At 39.3% G+C, this 19595-nt stretch overlaps 1 protein-coding gene across 2 annotated transcripts in view; it reads right to left on the bottom strand.

The window, feature by feature from the left end:
* The window catches only part of LOC127627183 (ankyrin repeat and fibronectin type-III domain-containing protein 1-like), a 126152-nt gene that overhangs the window by 29837 nt on the left and 76720 nt on the right, over positions 1-19595 (bottom strand). For both annotated transcript variants that reach the window (XM_052103461.1, XM_052103462.1), the window contains 8 exons: positions 15736-15930; positions 13528-13641; positions 12663-12760; positions 11824-11914; positions 9728-9835; positions 1372-1471; positions 1145-1277; positions 288-404 (listed from right to left, as the gene is read on the bottom strand). In XM_052103461.1, coding sequence (XP_051959421.1) covers positions 288-404; positions 1145-1277; positions 1372-1471; positions 9728-9835; positions 11824-11914; positions 12663-12760; positions 13528-13641; positions 15736-15930 — 956 coding nt within the window. The remainder of the gene's footprint in view (positions 1-287; positions 405-1144; positions 1278-1371; positions 1472-9727; positions 9836-11823; positions 11915-12662; positions 12761-13527; positions 13642-15735; positions 15931-19595) is intronic.

Below are 19595 nucleotides of genomic sequence, written 5' to 3'. Positions count from 1 at the left end.
GCAGCAATTAATATCTATATATTTTTATGCGTGTTACGTTATGTGTTGAATGTGTTAATATGTTTAGATTTTTGACAGTGTAACTTCAAAAGTATATTTCTGTAATAAAAGCGATTATTTGCAGCACACCAGCCAGAATAATCGTTATGCAATATGAAATTTGCTCCAACACTAACACTGCTCAGAATCAGACATAAGGAATTTTCCCACTCAATTTCATTTTGCACGGAGATCAAATCCCATTCTGGTAATAAATTGTTAGCAAGGCTAATCACGGGCTGGCAGACCTGCAGTTGGCCAGCAGCCGCCAGCATCTTCTGTCTGGACTGCAGTGTGGAAGAGGATGAGGTGGAGACTGCCAGGCTCTGTCTGAGCCACCGGATGTCCTCCCACATACAAGACAGCTGCAAAACAAACACACACTCTTTAAGTTAAAGCTATTTACTTAATTTCTCAACATCATTCAAAGTCTGTGAATGAATGCCACAGCTCTTGAGTGCTGAATGATACACTGACTACACTACCAGTCAAACGATTGGACACACCTACTCATTCTTTATTATTATTTTTTTTCCACATTCAAACCTAGGCATCATGTATTTGTCTACAAAATTATAGGATTTAAGCATTTTATTACCTTTTAATTTAAACTTCTTTTTCAACATCTTTCTAACTGCTGTTCATTTTAATTGCTTATCAGGAGAGAAGTTTGTAAAATAAACATGGATGTGGACATGAATTCTTAAAATGATGAATGACTCCTTTAATATGTATAATTTTCTCAAATCTCAACTTAAAATATCCACCTAGAAACATATGGCAAAGAGTCATAGTCTACAAAAACTTTCCCTACTTCTTGCATTACACCACTTTACTCTTGTAATGATGGGCTAATTACAAATGTGCAGTACGACGTCAATAACGTGGTGACTGTTCACTTTGACAGAATATATTTAGGACATTACGCTGACCGCAGGCAGCATTTGGAAGAAACCGACAAAAATATTGACGCTTGTCAAAGAGATCGGTTAGGAAAACATCGAAAACGTATGTTTCAGTTCAACATTCACAAGACGCACATTACTTTAGTGCAGTATCTCTCTCAGCTGCTTAATGTTGTGGTTGACTGTTTGTTTTTACATACCTTGGTAAACCACAGAAAGTCCTGCATGAGGGAGCTGCTGTATGAGTCGTCCACCTCCACGATGGGGATCTGATCCTCATTAGTCACTAGCATACTGTCCTTATGGTAAAATACTGATGCTATATAAACTCCCCTTAAAAAAAAGAAGAAAAAACGTTCAGAACAAGGGACATTCAACATATTCAGCTATATTTGAATTACATAATGTGCATTTATACTGATACTACCTTCTGAGACTCTTGACAAATTTAGTAGAGGAGTGAAAAAGATGTTTTAGGCTTCGGGACACTGACTGTTTGCGACTGGGATTTTGCAGCTTCAATGTGTCTGGAAAAAAAAGCCAGGGTGTAAAGATGAACTAACAAGAATAATCAACAATATAACTAGAAAAGGTACATTCATGTTGGCTTGACAAAAGCCTTGCCTGAAAGATAAATCTAGGTTTAAAAATTTTAGTTTGAAGGTTATACAGGCTTACAGAGAGGTAGATACCGAGACAGATAGATGCTTTACATAATGTAGATCTGGCACAACTTTACCCACTCATAAGGTGCATGGAATTAAATCAACAAAGATAGAACGAGGAATCCAGCAACACTTGTGGTATAAAGAAACTTTAATTAGACTAAAAATGAATAAAACCAACACGTTTCAACAAGTAAGCTTTCATCAGGATTAAAATAAAAGTACAAAACTTTAACATTAAAAACAACTCTGATCAATTAATAATAAGAGAGCACACAATGGCAACCACAAGGGACTCCCCTCGTAATTGTTTTTAATGGTTTAATAAGGGCCATTAATCAACTCAATCAATCAATCAGACATCCAATCTCAATATCAAAATGGTGCTTCAATTCATCAGTGTACTAAATAGCGGCATAAAATATTATATATTGACATATCAAAATATAATATAAAAAGATCCAATATCTTTACAAAAACTTAAACTTTCTCATTCACTCCTCCTGGAAATAAACTTTTAATGTAAAACATCAAAAAGGCCTCCCTTCTTTTCCTAATTTGATCAATATCCCCACCTCTTGAATTGGGGTTTGTATGTTCAATAACAAAAAAGCAAAAATATGACAATGAAGACAGACAGACAGACAGACAGACAGAGAGACAGACAGACAGATAGATAGATAGATAGATAGATAGATAGATAGATAGATAGATAGATAGATAGATAGATAGATAGAGTGAGGGGTAGAATTAGAAAGCAAACATCATCAGTCTCTGTAGATTTTTATGTGACACTAAAGTTAATGGAAGTTTTACAACGTAAAAGCAGAGAAAGGTCGAATATGAGAACAATTATTGCGCTTCAGTGGAGATGGACACTTCAAAACTGCTTCAAAGCACTCCTAGCCTTGATGTTCTCGAAAATATCAAACATCGTAAAAAGCAGAAGTAACAGATGGACAACTTAAAGACCGATCAACATACTGAATGACGGAATAAACATGAGAGACAGACTAAAAGAGCCTCAGGGGCATAAGTGCGAGAAGACTGGGGAGTCGGGCCACCGACAAACCGGTTATCTGGAACATTTCAGCTGCGTATCTCCCACTTCAAGTGTAGCCATATCAGCCCACATTTCAGCGATGCTAATCTTCAGACGTCCCTGTTTTCATGAAATTAAGCGTCACATAATTGCCCCCCGTGTAAACAGCAGGGCAGACGGAACAATCCATTTGGCTGAGAAGCTGTTTACAACGTGAAAGTGGCGAGTCACCGTGAGAGCAATCACGCTAGCTCTAGTCTCCATGTCTCCATCGGAGGGGCACGAAAGGGAGGTAGGAAGGCAGATTTTCCGTTTGAAAATCACTATCAACCCCCCTAAGGAATAATGTGTCTTAAAAGTCCCATAAGAAGGTTAACCCTTGCCCCTTATGACCCTACAGTGGCGATGGTTAACAGTATGTGATTAAAGATAGGACAAATGTGCACACAAAAGTCCCTGATTGTTTCCTGCTTGGCTAGATGTCTACATAACGTAACCACAGAACTGCAACTCCATCTTACTGGAATCCCAGCACAATTATGTCGCAACTGAAAAAGAGTCAAGTTTGATTATATACACTGGAATATCCCCAGAGGAAAATTCAATTGCTCAGAGGTTGCTCTTTCATAGCTCAGGAGACCTCTGTTATTGTCTCTTATATTATTCCAAAAAAGACACAAATGAGACAATTGTTGACATACAAAAAGGGTATGGAGCTATAAAAATCATGTGCATAGCTCAGATAATATGTTCTTGGAAGAATTTGAAGAGAAATGTTTGAGTTGACTTTTGAATGCAGGCTTCATGTCAAATCTGAATCCAGTTTGACATTGTTGAGATCTACTGGGGTCTTTTTCACAGGAGAAATATCTGACAAGCTGGAAACTTTGTGATTTGTGAATTTTTTTACATGTGGGTCATCACCAGAATCCCAGAACTAGACTTGGATGTCAACCACAATTTTTTTCTATCACAACAGTTGGAGTGAGAACATAACCCACTTTGGAAATACATTAAATCTGTTTTAGCAATTTTATGTGTGCACAAGAAGAAATTTAGAGTCTCCAAAAATAAAGCCAGCAGTGCTGTTCCACATGTTGATAAGTTGAGTGCAGAATTTGTCTTTATTTCTCACTCAGAAGGTTAACTGGCTTTGACAAGCAGATTATTAGACATGAGTGTGTTGGCCTACCGTGCCGCCAAACTGTCACACTAAATAAATAAAGAAATGTTTTTCCATTTATAAAAGCAAAAAAAATAGATTGGGTTTGATTAATGACATGGCAATCCATCTGTCTACCGTGCACAGTGAGTGCAACCATGAAATGAGTTGAGAGAGAGTTAGAGAGACGGCAAGCGCTGGTAGCATTCTTCATTTTCAAACTAATTTAGCGGGGGTCAACAGACCCTTTTCAACATACGCGAAGCAGGCAAGCTCATCCATAACGATAGTGGCCAGACTTTCCAGGCCCTTGCTGACAAAAAGCGCTTATACAGCCGCGGCTGAGCGCGGAGGTGTGTGCGTGTGTGGGATTGCGTATATGTGTGGGTGTTGCTGTGTCTCTTGCAGGAACACTGGAAGCTGTGTGCACAATGCACACACACACACCTCGGCTTGAGAGCGTGCTCTCAGCTCCACATATACACATCATAAATTAAGATAACGTCTCCTTAAACGAGCTGAATTTTTTTCAAAGTGGTTTTTATAGTGGTGTCATTGTACTGATGCTGATTCACAAAGCAGATTTCTTTTCGAACGCGTCGCTCCAAAAATAACCACGTAAATACACTGCCCCTGTCAGCATGTGTGCTGACGGGGACATTATCACACACTGCAAAAGATTTTCTTTTGTCTTGTTTTCCAGTACAGATATTTGAACATCCTTAAACAACGAAAAGTAAACTGTAACTTAAGTAAAAACTTTTTCAATAAATTTTATTTTTATTTTATTATAGTCTATCAGTATATTTTCTTTTTTATTTTTAGTTCTATTTCAGTTGACACAGATGAGTAAATGACTTGGCAAGGGACAACTTGTAGTTCACACTTGTAGGTCAGTTCTCTTGGTTCTCTTGAAATGAAATGAAAATGATACATTTAGTCTTGGTTCGTTTAGCGTTCACACTGGCATTTTTAACACAGAACCTAAAGATACAAAACAAAAGGCATAAGGATAAGGTCACAACCTGATTGGACATCTTTTATGACATATATTTTGCGACGGAACTTGCCGAACATCCAGAACAATGCTTGCTGCTGGACTAAGTGCGCTCATTGGATTTATATATATATGGTGCTATTTTTACAAGCTAAGAACAAACAAAGAGCTAAAAAATTGTGTAAAGGATTTAAAACAGTGCCAGGAATTCCTCCGTTGCACACACAAATGAAGATATGCTGCAAGGACGGCTGATGGCGGTTCCGAAGCCTGCACAGAACTGTAATAGGCAACATAGCTCCTATGATGAGAAGAACCAGGTATGCTTGAGGTCAGTATTTAAGGCAAATTTCTTCCTGTTATTGGTCCGTTTAGACGTCATAATATTTTTTCCTTAGCGTAATCTGAGGAAAAGAATCACAATTTATGACTTCAGTGTTGTAAGATTTTACTGTTGATTTGAAATAATCATAATCTTGACCAACCATTTTGGAGATTTCGGTCTTTCCCCATTCAAGTAGATAGGAGCTGTACTTTCATGACTGGAAATACCTTTACGGGAGTGTTCCAAAGATGGCTGCCAGTGGACTGACTTGCTAGAAAGACTTTGCTCCATCCAATATGACTTACATTTTTCTGTGGAACATAAAAGGATATGTTAGGCAGAATGTTAGCCTCAGTCAAAAATGTTTTTATAAAATGTAATGGTGACTGAGGCTAACATTCTGCCTAACATCTTCTTTTGTGTTCCACACAACATGAGGGTGAGTAAAAGATCACGTCTTCATTTTTAGGTGAAACTTTAAAGTCTCAACAAGTTTATATGCAGAAAGAAGCTCTTCTTTTTTTCTGTTTTTCTGCTCTCACATCAATGAAAGAGTCTTCAATGGTGTTTTCTTGTAGAATCATTTCTCCTGTATAATGTTGTTTGAGACACTGGCAGCCATCGCTCTGACATCATTAGTGTTGACTTCTAAACAGATGAGTGATGCCATTTTTTTTTTTACTGTCCCTCCTCCTGCTTGTGGCTGGCTGCATAGCTCCTTAATGAAGTTGCTGTTTGTTAGTGGTGCAGTACTGTCAGCACCAGGAACAGCCTTCTTCTATACCTCGGCAGCCAGCCTCTGGGTTTAGGTGTGGGCTTGAGGCCAAAGCAGACTGTTCTTCAAACTACGTCCAGCCTCCCTCGTTTTAAAGGTGTTTGTGCCCGGGCCCAGTGATTTATAGTGCTGCAGTATACGGGCAACATGTTTGACACATAGATTTTAAAATCCAAAATGGATAAATGTATTAAAATATTATTTATTTACACAAACTTTGCCTCTACCTTGCTCTGCGCCCCTCGAGGACAGGCAGCAGGAATGCAGAGAGGGCATATTCATGCTGCTTTTGAGGGCCGTAATGGAGTCAAAACACTTTGACCATGCTTCATTTCATCACATTAATACAGAATTAATCTACTGGAAGAAGTGCAGACATTAGAACACGAGAGCATGATGGGAGGGAGCTCTGTGTGGGCAAATGAGAAAAAAGGAAGAATTTGTTGTCAACCAATATGGGTTTTTCAATGGCTGATACTGATATGATAAGTAGAGAGCAGGGTGGTCAATGGCCAATATAAAGCAGATTAGACTAAAACAATCTACATATCCATGCTGGCTGAGAAAATGAAATATTATAAAAATATTAATAAGTACTTTCTGTCAGGGCCTGGGTAGCTCAGCGAGTAAACATGCTGACTACCACCCCTGGAGTTGCGAATTTGAAACCAGGGCGTACTGAGTGACTCCAGTCAGGTCTCCTAAGCAACCAAATTGGACCGGTTGTTAGTCAATGCTCAACAAGCCACGCGATAAGATTCGCGGATTGACGGTCTCAGACGCGGAGGAAGCTGAGATTTGTCCTCCACCACCCAGACTGAGGCGAGTCACTACGCCACCACGGGGATTTAAGAGCACATTGGGAATTGAGCATTCCAAATTGGGGATAAAATAGCAGGTGGATCAGACTGCATGTAACATTCCCCAAAGCCCCAAAAGACTTCATATAGTTCCCCACATCCCTGTGGGAGGGAAGGCCGTAACTAGCATGGGATTTTCTCTCTCTATGTTTTCTCTCCATAGAGTGTTAGATGCGGCTGGGGCCATCTAACGCTAAAACATGCATCGGGGAAGGCATTCTTTTCCAATCCTATTCTTTCAGGGGGAAAAGACCCTGCAGAGACCACATCCTGCCCAGCAGGGGAGGTTAACATTTGGCAAATACATTACATGGGCTTACCAGCCACATATGGGAGTGGCTCGGTGGTAGGTCCTACCTCGACGGGAAGGAGCTCTACAAACATAGAGGGGGCCCAAACCCAGGAACCAATCATCTAGCTGTGAGGGCTGAGGAGAGGACGGAGGGTTCCAGACCAGCCCGACACTCGCGGCGGCCCAGGTAAGCATAGTGGACAGCTCGGCCTCAGACTGGGCAGCCCAGTCTAGTTGAGTCCTTAGTGTCGGGGTCCGCAAAGATGCTCTCCTTTGCAGCAGTGAAACTCTCATCCAGCTCGGGGGCTCCGAAAGAGACATCAGACTGGCCATAAAGCGAGCCGGTCTCATCTCGGAACCGGACGGGGGCAAACGAGCGTGCTGGGGAACGGGTGGTCTGTGGGGATTTACCCGGCGTTACCGCGCCCGCTAAATTCCCAAAATCGCTCCAGCGCCAGCCCTATACCCTTGGATAGAAGGCACGACACGGGGGGGCGGCTAGAGTGGCTTTCCCCCAGAAGAAGGAAAGCCACGACTGCAACGTTGCCATGGTCATGTTCTCACAGTGAGAACATGAGCATCCACAAATGCTGCCCCTGTGTGATCTCTGCCAAGACATGAGAGGTAGTGCCCCAGGCCGTCAGAAGTGGAGAGGTAGCGACCGCATCCAGGAATGACACAAAGACGGAAGGGCATCTTAAAAAAGACGCGTCTTTAAAAAGACTTTCAACGTCAATGTGTTTACACTTTTAGAGATAATATATACGCTTTTAGAGGGCTGTTGAAGCGCTCAGGGGCGTAGTCTGCACTGGCGTGCAGAAGAAGAGAAAAGCCATTGAAATGTGCCATATTTCCAACAATAAACAGAACAATAAAATACTTAGCAATCGTATTCGGATGCATAGATCATTAGATAATCCACACGAAGCTCATTGTGCACACTACACATAATGTGCTATCTGGCTAAAAAACACATTAGCTTTCCTGGATCAGGTGACTTTATCGGAAGCTATGTAGTATGTTCTCCAGCGTCATGGAATGCTAAACCAATCATATTAGGGTTTGTATAGCTGCAATAGATTGCATTTAGCTGCAATCAGAGAAAGTCATCCAAATATGGGCAGAGAGGATCGTTCACGCTAATTTCATATGGCCACCAGAAGATGGCGCCAAGTACATGAAACAGACTCAATTATGGCTCAAATGACACAGAATGGAACTGAATAAGATTTAGTTACTCATGCCTGCATGCTTTGGAGAGAGAGCATAACTATAATCATTGTTGTATTTGCATGTGTAATTAGTTCTTATGTACAGTTATTATGTTTTACTTGGTTGGAGAGGCTTTTGGACAGTAGGATAAATTATTTTTGTTATTCCATAACTTTTGATTCCATGGTTCTGAGTGCTAGGTTGTGAAGGATGCAGCAGACTACTGCAATTTCAACACTTTGCTGGGACTGTACAGCATACTGCTGTCTGAATTGGCTCTTTAAAAAGCTGAAAGTGTGCTTATTTATACCACGCATCTGGATATATGTCGAGTTATAATGTTCTTCTCCATCATTTGAAGAATAACTGCTGCTATAATAGCAACACTGCGCCAAGCCAATAGCACTGATTTTTCTGACTTCGGTGCAATCAATTATAATAAGTCTAGAGCAATTTATGCACATTTTGCACGTGGTTATACTGGATTAAGGGTGGTTAGTGATTAAGACACAGGTTTTTGCACTGAAATACCACACAAAAGTGGCACAACTGTTTAGTGAATTCCCAGACGGCAGGAAAGAGAGAGCATTATAAGAGACAGACAAAAACATAAAGCAAATAAAAGAGCAGGCATTAAAGACTCACAACAGCTGAGCAAAAAACTGAGCTGATGAGAATTAACTCATCTGTTCAATGCATCTGAGCTTCCCATTCTGATGTCAAGCCTTCCGGTGTAAGTGCAGCAACAACAATGCAGCTGGGATGAGATTCCCAATCTATTGGACCATTAATAATAGGTTTCTGGGCTCACATGGGAAAGCAGAGTTATTACAGTAACTTTAAAACATGATTAAATAAATCTACACTACTGCAGCAAAACACCAAACTCACTGCACCATTTAAAACACTAAAGGCAAGTAGGAGATCCCAGTTGATATGAGGGATTGTAATTATGTCACTTTAAGTCAAATAGGGATGAAATGAAGGATTCTGAGTATAATTGTTTAATCAAACCAAGCTTGTTAAACTGAAACTTTTGAAATATATTATTCTGCTGTCACAATGCCAAGTCACGACAACACTACGCAGAGAGAATGTTCACAGTTATATGAAAGAAGTGTAGTGGTAACAAGACTCAGTCCTCAAAGGTGGATAGTGTTACCTATAAATGTCTGTGCCATTAAATCAGACGTGTTATTATTTAGGTAGCTAGCAATAAACCTGTCAACTATCAAACTAGAATGTCGCTCCACCAAGGCAGAGTTAACAGTTTACGCAAATGCTCGCTATAGCGGAAATACTGAGAATGAAAGTGGTTAAGTTGCGTTCGGACATGAAGAATGCAATGATGTGTGAAATTGAGCTTGCATATCAAGAAGCATCTGCGTTTACGCACTTGTGTAGAGTATGGTTTGGATCTAAGAGAGATATGTATGTGTGTGTGGGTGTGTACCTCCACAGGCGTAGTGCTGGTGTGTGGCTCGAACCTGCTGTAAGAGTCTCTCCATGGCCTCGATGTGACCTCTCCGTCTGCTCTCTCTCCCATCGCAGTCCTTCCAGTCTAACACAGAGAGATTTCACACAAAGCTCAGTTTTAGTAATATGGTATTCTCTAGTCATTAAAAACAACTGAAAAATGGAAACGATCAATGTTACCTTCAAGTACCCTTAGCAGAAATTGGCTTCGTTTAATTAGATTCCACTGACTCTTTGCCAAGCACCGCCTTAAAGACAAGCTTTTACTAATTTTTTTGTATGTCTACGGAAGTTCTGTGTATTTGAATAGTTTTACACAGAATGTTATTTAAATTTTAAAAATATGGTAAAATGTTGTTGCCCAGGCATTTATAATAGTAACACAAGGTACTAATACAGAAAACAAGCAAAATAGTTCACCCAAAAATTTTATTTCTGTCATAATTTACTCTCATGTCTTTCCAAACCCGAATGACTTTCGTTCTTATGCAGAACACACAAGATATTTTAATGAATAATATGCATGAGAATGCAGTCTTTTCAATACAATGGCAGTTGGTAGTGACTCAATTTAAAGCTCAAAAAAGGACCCAAATGTTAATGTTAATGTGTAATTCAAGTTTGTGTCTGTAGTTGTATTAATGTGAATGCCATTTTACACATTTGAGACCATTTGTCTACAACTTTGAAAGCAAAACGCAAGCTTTGAATTATTGTCTAAGTGCAGATTTCAACATTCAATTTCAAGTTGTTTTCACATCGGTGCTGTGAGTGTAAATTTCAAGTTATGAGTACAAATATTTATTACACAAGTTCTCAAATCCAAATATGCAAGCTCTTGAGTTTTGCTACTGATTTACCTTCATACACTAACGCCATCCCAGATGTGTGTAACTTACTTACTTCTGCTGAATACAAATAAAAGATTTTTAGAAGAATATTTCAGCTCTGTAGGTCCTCATAATGCAAGTGAATGGGTACCAACATTTTGAAGATCCTGATGCACATAAAGGCAGCATAAAAGTAATCCATTAGACTCCAGTGCTTAAAAATATATCTTTAGAAGTTATATGATAAGTGTGGGTGTGAAACAGATTCATATTTAAACTTTTAACAATCAATCTCCACTATCACTTTCTTCTTCTTTTGTTTTGCTGATTCTACTGGGCAGAAAGAAAAATGTATGATAAAAACAGACTTATATATTGATCTGTTTCTCACCCACACCTATAGATTTAGCCACTGGAATCTTATGTATAACTTATATGCTGCGTTTATGTGCATTTTGGAACTTACACATTTTGGTACACATTTACTTACATTGAGAGGACCTACAGAGCTGCAATATTCTTCTAAAAAAAAAAAAAAAAAGAGTTCAGCAGAAGAAAGAAAGTCATACACATCTGGGATAGCATGCGGGGGTGTAAATTATGAGAAAATTAAAAAATTTTGGGTGACCTTTACTTTTAAATAAATCTTTAAAGGTCTGTGCTGTCAAATTATTTGTCTGCCATCAATCCCACATGAACTTGTAAAACATCAGTAAGGACACCTACATTTGAGTAGCGAAGGGACAATTGAATGCCATGTATTATAAGGAGGTAAAAAATATTTGGTGAAGGACAGACTAGTAATATCACTTTGAAATGTACTCTTACAATCTCTATTATAAAATCCCCATCACTTTCAGAGAATTCTCTCTGCAATATGTGCAGTTTTATAATGATGGACTTCTTATTTACAGACACAAAACTTGTCACCAGCGGTGACGCAGATTGTCTTTAGCAGCACTTGTTTAAAAAAGATTCAACTCAAGGCCAGATATAAAGAGTATCAGAGGCAGGATGCTGAGAGGAAGTCATAACAGTTCAATAATAGCGCTGTCCTACATTCAAGGATCTTGGCTATACTCAATACACCTTTTTCTCCTCTAAACTAACACATGATATTTGAATTGTGAGCATAAAGCTGTGCTGACTCAAGCCTCAAGGTTTCAAGAACTTTCTGATCAAAGTGGACATTGCTGTTTAGAGCTGCAGTACTTCGCATCTGTGGTTGCTTTGTAGAACTTACTGGAAGGAACAGCAGAAGGGGGTTGAGAAAGTTGTGGTGGACCCCAGCCCTTCATATTGTAGGCAGACACTTGAACATAGTACTGTCTTCCCTGTGACAAACAAGAAAAAATCTTAGGCTTTGTTCAGAATAGTTTTGGTGTATCCGACTCAAATCTGTTTTATTTTTGTAGTCTGAAAACCACATGAAATCCAATGTTTACAAACTTGAACTACATCCATATGGCATAAATCCGTTTTTTTAGAATGTGTCTCAGTCTGAATGGTCAAATTGGATTTAAACCGCATCTACACTAATTTGTTCTTGTTTAAAAATATTTTCTTAGTATCCTAACATCATCGGTTTTTCAAAGTATGCCATACTAGAGAGCGTTTTCAAAATGTGAATGCATACATTCACTATGTATTGGATGTAAGGAAGAGAACGAGTCAGTGGTCTTAGACATAGTCAGTGCATAACTGCATAAAATACATCACTTATATACTCTCATGCACATCTTGAGCACCGTTTCTGTTTTCCTGGCCTCTCTTTCTACAATGACAGCTACTGTCTTAAATCTGTTATTGTTCAGCTGATGCTTACATCATTACTATGGCAACTGATGTAGCTACACCGGATATTGACAACACTGTCTGAACACTGTGGGTTCACTGTCCTTTTCTGCATATTGCGGTTCTCTTGTTGCTTATCGCGGCCCATTCGGACCGCTCGGTTCTCCTGAAGGACATTCTGCCCCTGATCGGCCCAAAATAGTGTCAGCCCACCGGGAAAATGCACGGTATGCCAGATTACCAGTCCAGCCTGTTTACAGTATATACTGCACTATGTTTAAAGCTTACCGTGGTGAGACCTGTTATTGTGGACTTCAGGGACAGCAGATTCTCAAGGACCATTTCTCCAGCTAATAAGGAGAAGTCCTTCAGACAGCTCCATTCCACTGCAATATAAGTCATAATACATTATATGGTATTAAAAAGCAAAGAACAGCAATAGATGAGTGCAATCCATAGATTATAGAGATTTGAGACAGAAAGAAGAAAACAGACCACAGAACAGAATAGAATGGTGATGTTAATCCAATACAGAAACACAATATCTAATGCAATGAACGCTACACAACAACTACTGTAAGGCAAAACAATTCAAATGCAGAACAAACCTCAGGCACTTTATTAGGACCAATTTGTTCCTAATAAAGTGCTAAGTGAGTGTATGGCGATGCCACGTCACACGCTTGGTCACGAGATGAAAACCAAGGTTTTGATGTTATTGACGTAGCCATCATATTTGATTTAAGCGATTCATTAATTATTTTATTAAACTAGGACTTTGTTCAACACACAAAGTGATCATACGGCTTCAAAAAACTTGGAATATAGTACATGAATCCTAATGATTAATTTTATTGTGATTTCGTGGTGGGTTTTTTTTTGTCCTTTTTTGAGCTTGACAGACCAGAGTCACAATTTTACAATTTTAAAATTCACCAGAATTTTCTTTTTTGGTGATTTATCACCTTAATAATGGAATATTATGGGGAACCAAAACACATCTAATAGACCAGCAATGAAATGAAAGTCTAGATGCTTGAAAACTGAGCAAAGAGTAAACTGATTATCTCTAATGTAGTCACAACAGGGAACAATTGGAATGTCTATTAATGCCTGTTGTGACACTGTAAATGCACATTAGGAATGCACTGACCTTTGTATTTGGTCACCACAGCGGAGTTCATGCTGGCAGGTTCCTGAAAGGTAATGGTAAGAGACGTGCTGCCAGTCACACTGAGACGCACGGCCGAAGGAGCCTCTGGTGGCCCTGAAATTGTCAGGTCAAAGGTCACATAGCGTTCCGCTGGTAAGTCTCTTTAAGTCTTTTCATGTTGAATGACAATCTTAAGGTTCATGTCAAATTTGATTCAAGTATAAAATATATAAAACTTACTGTAAAAGGCTAATACCAGTGTATATAACTGTGGGCATTGTAGATGCAAGAGCTTCTACAATGACACACTACAAAAAACACACAGAAAAAAAAAGAAAAGAAAAGAAAAAAAAAATGAAATCTTTAACAATTTGTGATGAATCATTTCCTGCTAGAATGAACACTCAATTCCCATCAATAATGCTTCTCAAGGACCTCTGAGCATCATCAATATTAAGACTCCATTTGCCACTGATTTGGAACAAAATGTGATTTTGAGAGACAGGGAACATTCATTGTCGGCATAGTAATAAAATAATAAACTCTAATTAAAGATGAGGTGTGTGGGGTGTTTTCTGTTTGTTCACCCAATGTAAAACATAAGGAAGTGTTCAGGATATATCTTTGAAAACATTATATTTGCAATTGCATTTGGCCTAACAGATATTAGAAGCTTCAAGGCTGAATTGTTTACAGCACATGTAGATAAAAATCATATCGTACACTAGTCTCCTGTAATTTGTGGAATGGAATTATTTTGTCACTCGCCTGTTTACCTGTTGTCAGTTTTATTGGAAGTACTGTATATATATATATATATATATATATATACATATATATACAGTACTAAGCAAAAGATGTTTCACAAAACATTTGTCTTAAGAGGGTTATTTATACCTTCAGCTTTAGTGTGTCAATAGGAAATAGATATGTTAGACTCCCAAACATTACTTTTGCATATAAAAAAGATTACAACAGAAGAACAGGGAGCCCTGCAACAGATGTCATAGCCCCCACAAATCCCCCCACTGAACATCGTGTCAGTCTGAGATTACATATAGAGACAGAAGCAAGTGAGATAAATAGATGTTCCAAGAAGCTTAGAACATCCTATTTGCCAACAACCAAGAAAAACTGTGAGCAGGTGTACCTAGGAGAATTGGTGCTGTTTTAAAGGCAAAGGTGGTCACACCAAATATTGATTTAGCGTTTTGATGTTTTACTGGTGTATGACATTAAGTGATAAATTAAAACTATTTATTTCATTATTTTTAAAGATATCCAAGATATGCAACATTTATGCAACACTTTTGCACAGTACTGTGCATATATATATATATATATATATATATATATATATATATATATATAGTGTATATTTGAATGCATTTTCATCTAGGTAAGTGCAGGTGCAAATATTCAAGGTTTGTTAAGGTTCAACAAACCTCTTAAAATGCAAACTGAGAATTTGGCTGCGAAAGAACTCAGTATTTCTTTGTTCTTTTAACTCCTTCCCATGATTACTTGCACTTCGTATGTGCCTCTGACTCCTTGTTAGCACTTATATTTTGTACTTGCAACCCAATGCACATGACACAGCTAATGGCACCCGTGTGTTCCCCTGAAATCCCTTTCATAGACACCTGTGATAATTGAAAATGTCTCTGCAATCTGATCTTTGAGAGTGTCTGCAGCAAAGCATTGCTGATTTATCATGGCTGCCTTCACTTGAGGTTGTTTACAAAGAGAAGCCAACAAAAGGTGCCTGATATAACAAGTAATCAATTTGATAGAAGGGTGAGAAGGGACACTATTTTGTGTGTTCCCAGCTCAAGAGTCCTTTCAGGCCATCAAACCTAAGATTAATAATTGTGGGCTAATGATCACAGTAGCTTGTTTGCCAAGGCTTCCCACTCTAATGAAGTGAACAGGTTGAAACGATATGGGAATACACAATTTAATCTAAGATGCTGATAGATTAGACAGGGCCAAAAGTAAATAAAGACCAGTTCAGTGCATATTATACTGTAGTATGGCACATGGGTAGCTTAGCTTTTGTTCTTTTTGGAGCTTAGCAATATAAATCACCATCCTCTTGTCTTACCACGAAGCTCCAACATTCTGCCTAAAATCTAATTTTAAAACAGAATAAAAAATTTTGCCTTTAAGACTTTCCACCTATTTGACTCAAGTGTGTTTTGTACTCACGTGCATGCTCGAAGCCGGTGCGCATGCGCTTGTAGAGCTTGCATCTCCACTCCCAGGATTTGAGCTGTTTTTCCTTGTCAGATGTTTCCAGGCTGAGACTCTCTCTCATCACCTCGGTAGACAGCTCGCTGGCTCTCCTCTGGGCTTCCTGCACCAGTGCTGAGAGATGGGCATCTCTGCTCTCTAGACTGACAACTGAAAGAAAACACACAGAGAGGACGATTATTGAGTGGAATTTTTCATTTATTCAGGTCAATAAGCTTTTTTTAAGGTTGTGGATGGCCTTGCATTTCTGTTCGAGCTTTAATGTCTCAATTAGTTACTAACTCTATGTAGCATTGATTTCATGCACCCTATAAATAGGGGGCACCAGTGGCAGTCTTGGCTCACTTGTTGCACTTAACAAGGCAAAACAGGACAAAAAACTAAATTAGTTCCTAGACATGCTAGTCTAGTGGTATAGTTTTAATTTAGTATATAGAGACCCAAACTAATATATATATATATTAGATTGCACAGATCCTTCAAATTCAGAGGTCCACATTGGTGGACTCTCCTCTTTAGTTTGCCCCACAAATTTTCTATGGGGTTCAGGTCAGGGGACTGGGATGGCCATGCCAGGACCTTGATTTTGTGGTCATTTTTGTGTTGATTTGGATGTTTGTTTTGGATCATTGTCCTGCTGGAAGATCCAAACAGGGCCCATTGTAAGCTTTTTGGCAGAAATAGCCAGGTTTTAATTTTTTTATCTGTTGGTATTTAATAGAGACTCTGATGCCATGTATCTGAACAAGATGTCTAGGACCTCTGAAAGAAAACAGCCCCACAACATTAAAGATCCAACATCACATGGCATCACCGTGGGCTTTGGGTACTACATCTCTGTCTGCGCCAAATCCATCTCTGGTGTTTGCTGCCAAAAAAGCAATTTTTCTGTTTCATCTGATATAAAACCCGGTCACATCTGAAGTTCCAGTAGTGTCTGGTAAACTGAAGATGCTTGAGTTTGTTGTTGAATGAGAGCAGAGGCTTTTTTTCCTTGAAACCCTCCCAAACAAATTGTGGTGATGTCTGATATTTTGTTTGACCCCAAGACCCAACCAATTTCTGCAATTCTCCAGCTGTGATCCTTGGAGATTCTTTAGAAACTAGAATCATCCTCCTCACTGTGCATGGAGACAATATAGACACACATCCTTTTGCAGAAAACAATGTTTACACTCATTTTGAAAACAATGATTAGGTTGGCTTAAATGAGCCAACCTACTGATTAACTATTTAAGCTTATTAGTGGTCCTTGTGAAGCAAAGCATCTCACATACATATTATTATTCTTCCGTACACTTTTTTGCACCTAACTCATCCTGCACCGTTTGTTGTAGACCCACAAATGAGGTGTCAAAAAGACCGGCCTATTGAGGACAACTGTGCTATGACTTTTCTAAGGGATGGGAGGTCCCATATGGTACTATGGGAAGTCTTTATTATGACAAGTAAATGCCAAAAAAATTGTGGATCTTATCTCCCAATCAGAATGTCATAGAGACATAGGGGGTGGGCTAATTTCACTTGGGCTACCAATTAGTCTTTAAGTATCATTTTGGAATGGCGCAGCCATGCCCTAGCAACCATTTACAGCACCCTGGCAACTACCTCCATAGACTTCCGTTCAATATGGCTCAGAAAGATATCTTCAGAACAGAATCTCGTAGAGACTAGGGGATTGACTCTTTTCAGTCAGGTTATTAAGCAGCCAATAAAAATAATTCTGGTTCCTGGCTAGCCACGCCCTAGCAACAATTTAGAGTGATATCTTCGGATCAGAATGTCCTACATGAGAGTTAGCTTGCTTTACTTGGGTGTAAAAATATCTCTGCACCAGAACATCATAGAGACTTCTGGGTTGGGTCTTTTGACTCAGACTATCAAGGAGCCTTTTTAGTATCACCTTGGTAACTGCCTAGCAACCATATGGGGTTACCCTAGCAAGCAAGTAACAAATCACATATCTCTGCACCAGAATATTGTAGATACTTCCGGTTTTATTCATTTGACTCAGGCTAGCAATGAGCCTTGATAGTATCATGCTAACAACTGCCTAGCAACTAGATGTGGTCACCCTAGCAACCGAGTATCAAAAAACATATCTCAGCACCAGAATATCATAGAGACTTCCAGTATGGGTAATTTGACTTAGGCTAGCAAGGAGCCTTGTTAGTATCACCCTAGTAACTGCCTAGCAACCAAATGCAAAAGCCTAGCCAAGCAAAGCAACATGCTAAAACATGCTAGCAATGTCTAGCTAATCATTCTATCTATCAATAAACTTTCAGACTAGGCCTTTTCACGCCAACCTAACTTTAATTAAAATGTGACTGTAAATGTAAACATGAATTACTTTAATTCTAACTTTACTTCTCTAGTTATTACTGCTGTAGTGTGAAAAAATACCTAAAAATAAAATCTAGAGATCAAGTCCTGTTTGAAACGACAGCTTATGTCAGTTTAGTGACAAATTAAGTCAGCCCTGTGGGACAGAGAGGGGGTGGTGTGACGGGGAGGTGTGGACGAATGTACTTGGTGGTTGTCTGGAACACAGGACTGTGTTTCACCATATAGATTTGTCATGGTAAAATGAATATGCCTGACCAGTCCTCCTCATAGACTGTGAATACTACTGCATTTTCTTTCAGACCCTTAGTCATAGAACGTGACAGCAAAATAAACAATGAAATACATGCCGAAAAAAAACTCTTTCACTGCAGTCGCTCAGCCCAGCCCAAACCCCTGGAGATGGGAGCTCTCCAGGGGAGATGATAAAGTGTGTGTTGTCAAAACTGAAAAAGGCACCTGACCGAGCCAGTCTAATATGAGGGTCCACGGCGCAGTGGATAAAGGCAGCAATATTATCAGCCTTGAGGTGCAATTTCCTGCACTCTGAAGATTGACATCTGGCTACTATGTGCGGCTAATTGAACAAACTATAAATTAGCAGACGAGTCTGGCGATACTGCACTGTCACACACAGTTGGCATAGTTAGTGCTCTGGGACGGCCCTAAATATAGGCATTATGGGCCCCATAAACAGCTTTAAATTCAACATTCGTCTGGACCTCCAAACTGTCAGGCGTCTGGTTGATTGATTTACTTGGCACTTCTGGCCTGACATAAATATAATGCAGAAAGCCCAGGAGGGGAAAATATAGCAATGTTTATTTTCTGTTTGTTTACAAGGATTGGATTGTGCCACGATGAAATGTTTTGAAATGTATCTGCAGCCGGGGTACAATAAATCACTTAGTATAATTGCCCCCCGTTAAATGCATCATTGGAAAAGTTAAACCATTAAATGACAAACCTTGTTAAGACTTTTCTGAGGGATGCCGTGTGCTGTCTACCCCACCCCAGCCACGGCTCCAATGGCAGTACAGTGTTGCTCCCTGTTTGGACTCAGACAACATTCAGCTTTTTCATGATTGCACTGATTCAAGCACTCAGGTCTGGAGGGACTTTTTTTCCATGCCGTTCAAGGTAAGAAACACCTGTTCTACTGTTGCCAAAGAAGTCAAGGACTGAATATGCTATTGATTAATCCAAGGGCAATTGGGTGCAGATATTTTTAACAGATCTGTAGATGTATTAAAACTTGATAACCACCCTCAGCTTTTCCCAAAAATAGCTCTTAATGCCAAAAGCCTAAACAAAATGACATTAGAGTATAAAAGTCGAAGTCCAAATTAAAATTTTAATTTTTAATTTCCACCCCAGCCACAGCTCCATCGGCAGTACAGTGTTGCTCCCTGTTTGGTCTTAGACAACATTCGGCTTTTCCGTGATTGCACTGAATCTAATATTATGCA

This window comes from Xyrauchen texanus, chromosome 33 (genome assembly GCF_025860055.1).
Source record: "Xyrauchen texanus isolate HMW12.3.18 chromosome 33, RBS_HiC_50CHRs, whole genome shotgun sequence".
Classification (NCBI taxonomy): Eukaryota; Metazoa; Chordata; class Actinopteri; order Cypriniformes; family Catostomidae; genus Xyrauchen; species Xyrauchen texanus.
Note: the sequence above shows the minus strand (reverse complement) of the source record. Positions and strands in the feature narration are given on the sequence as shown.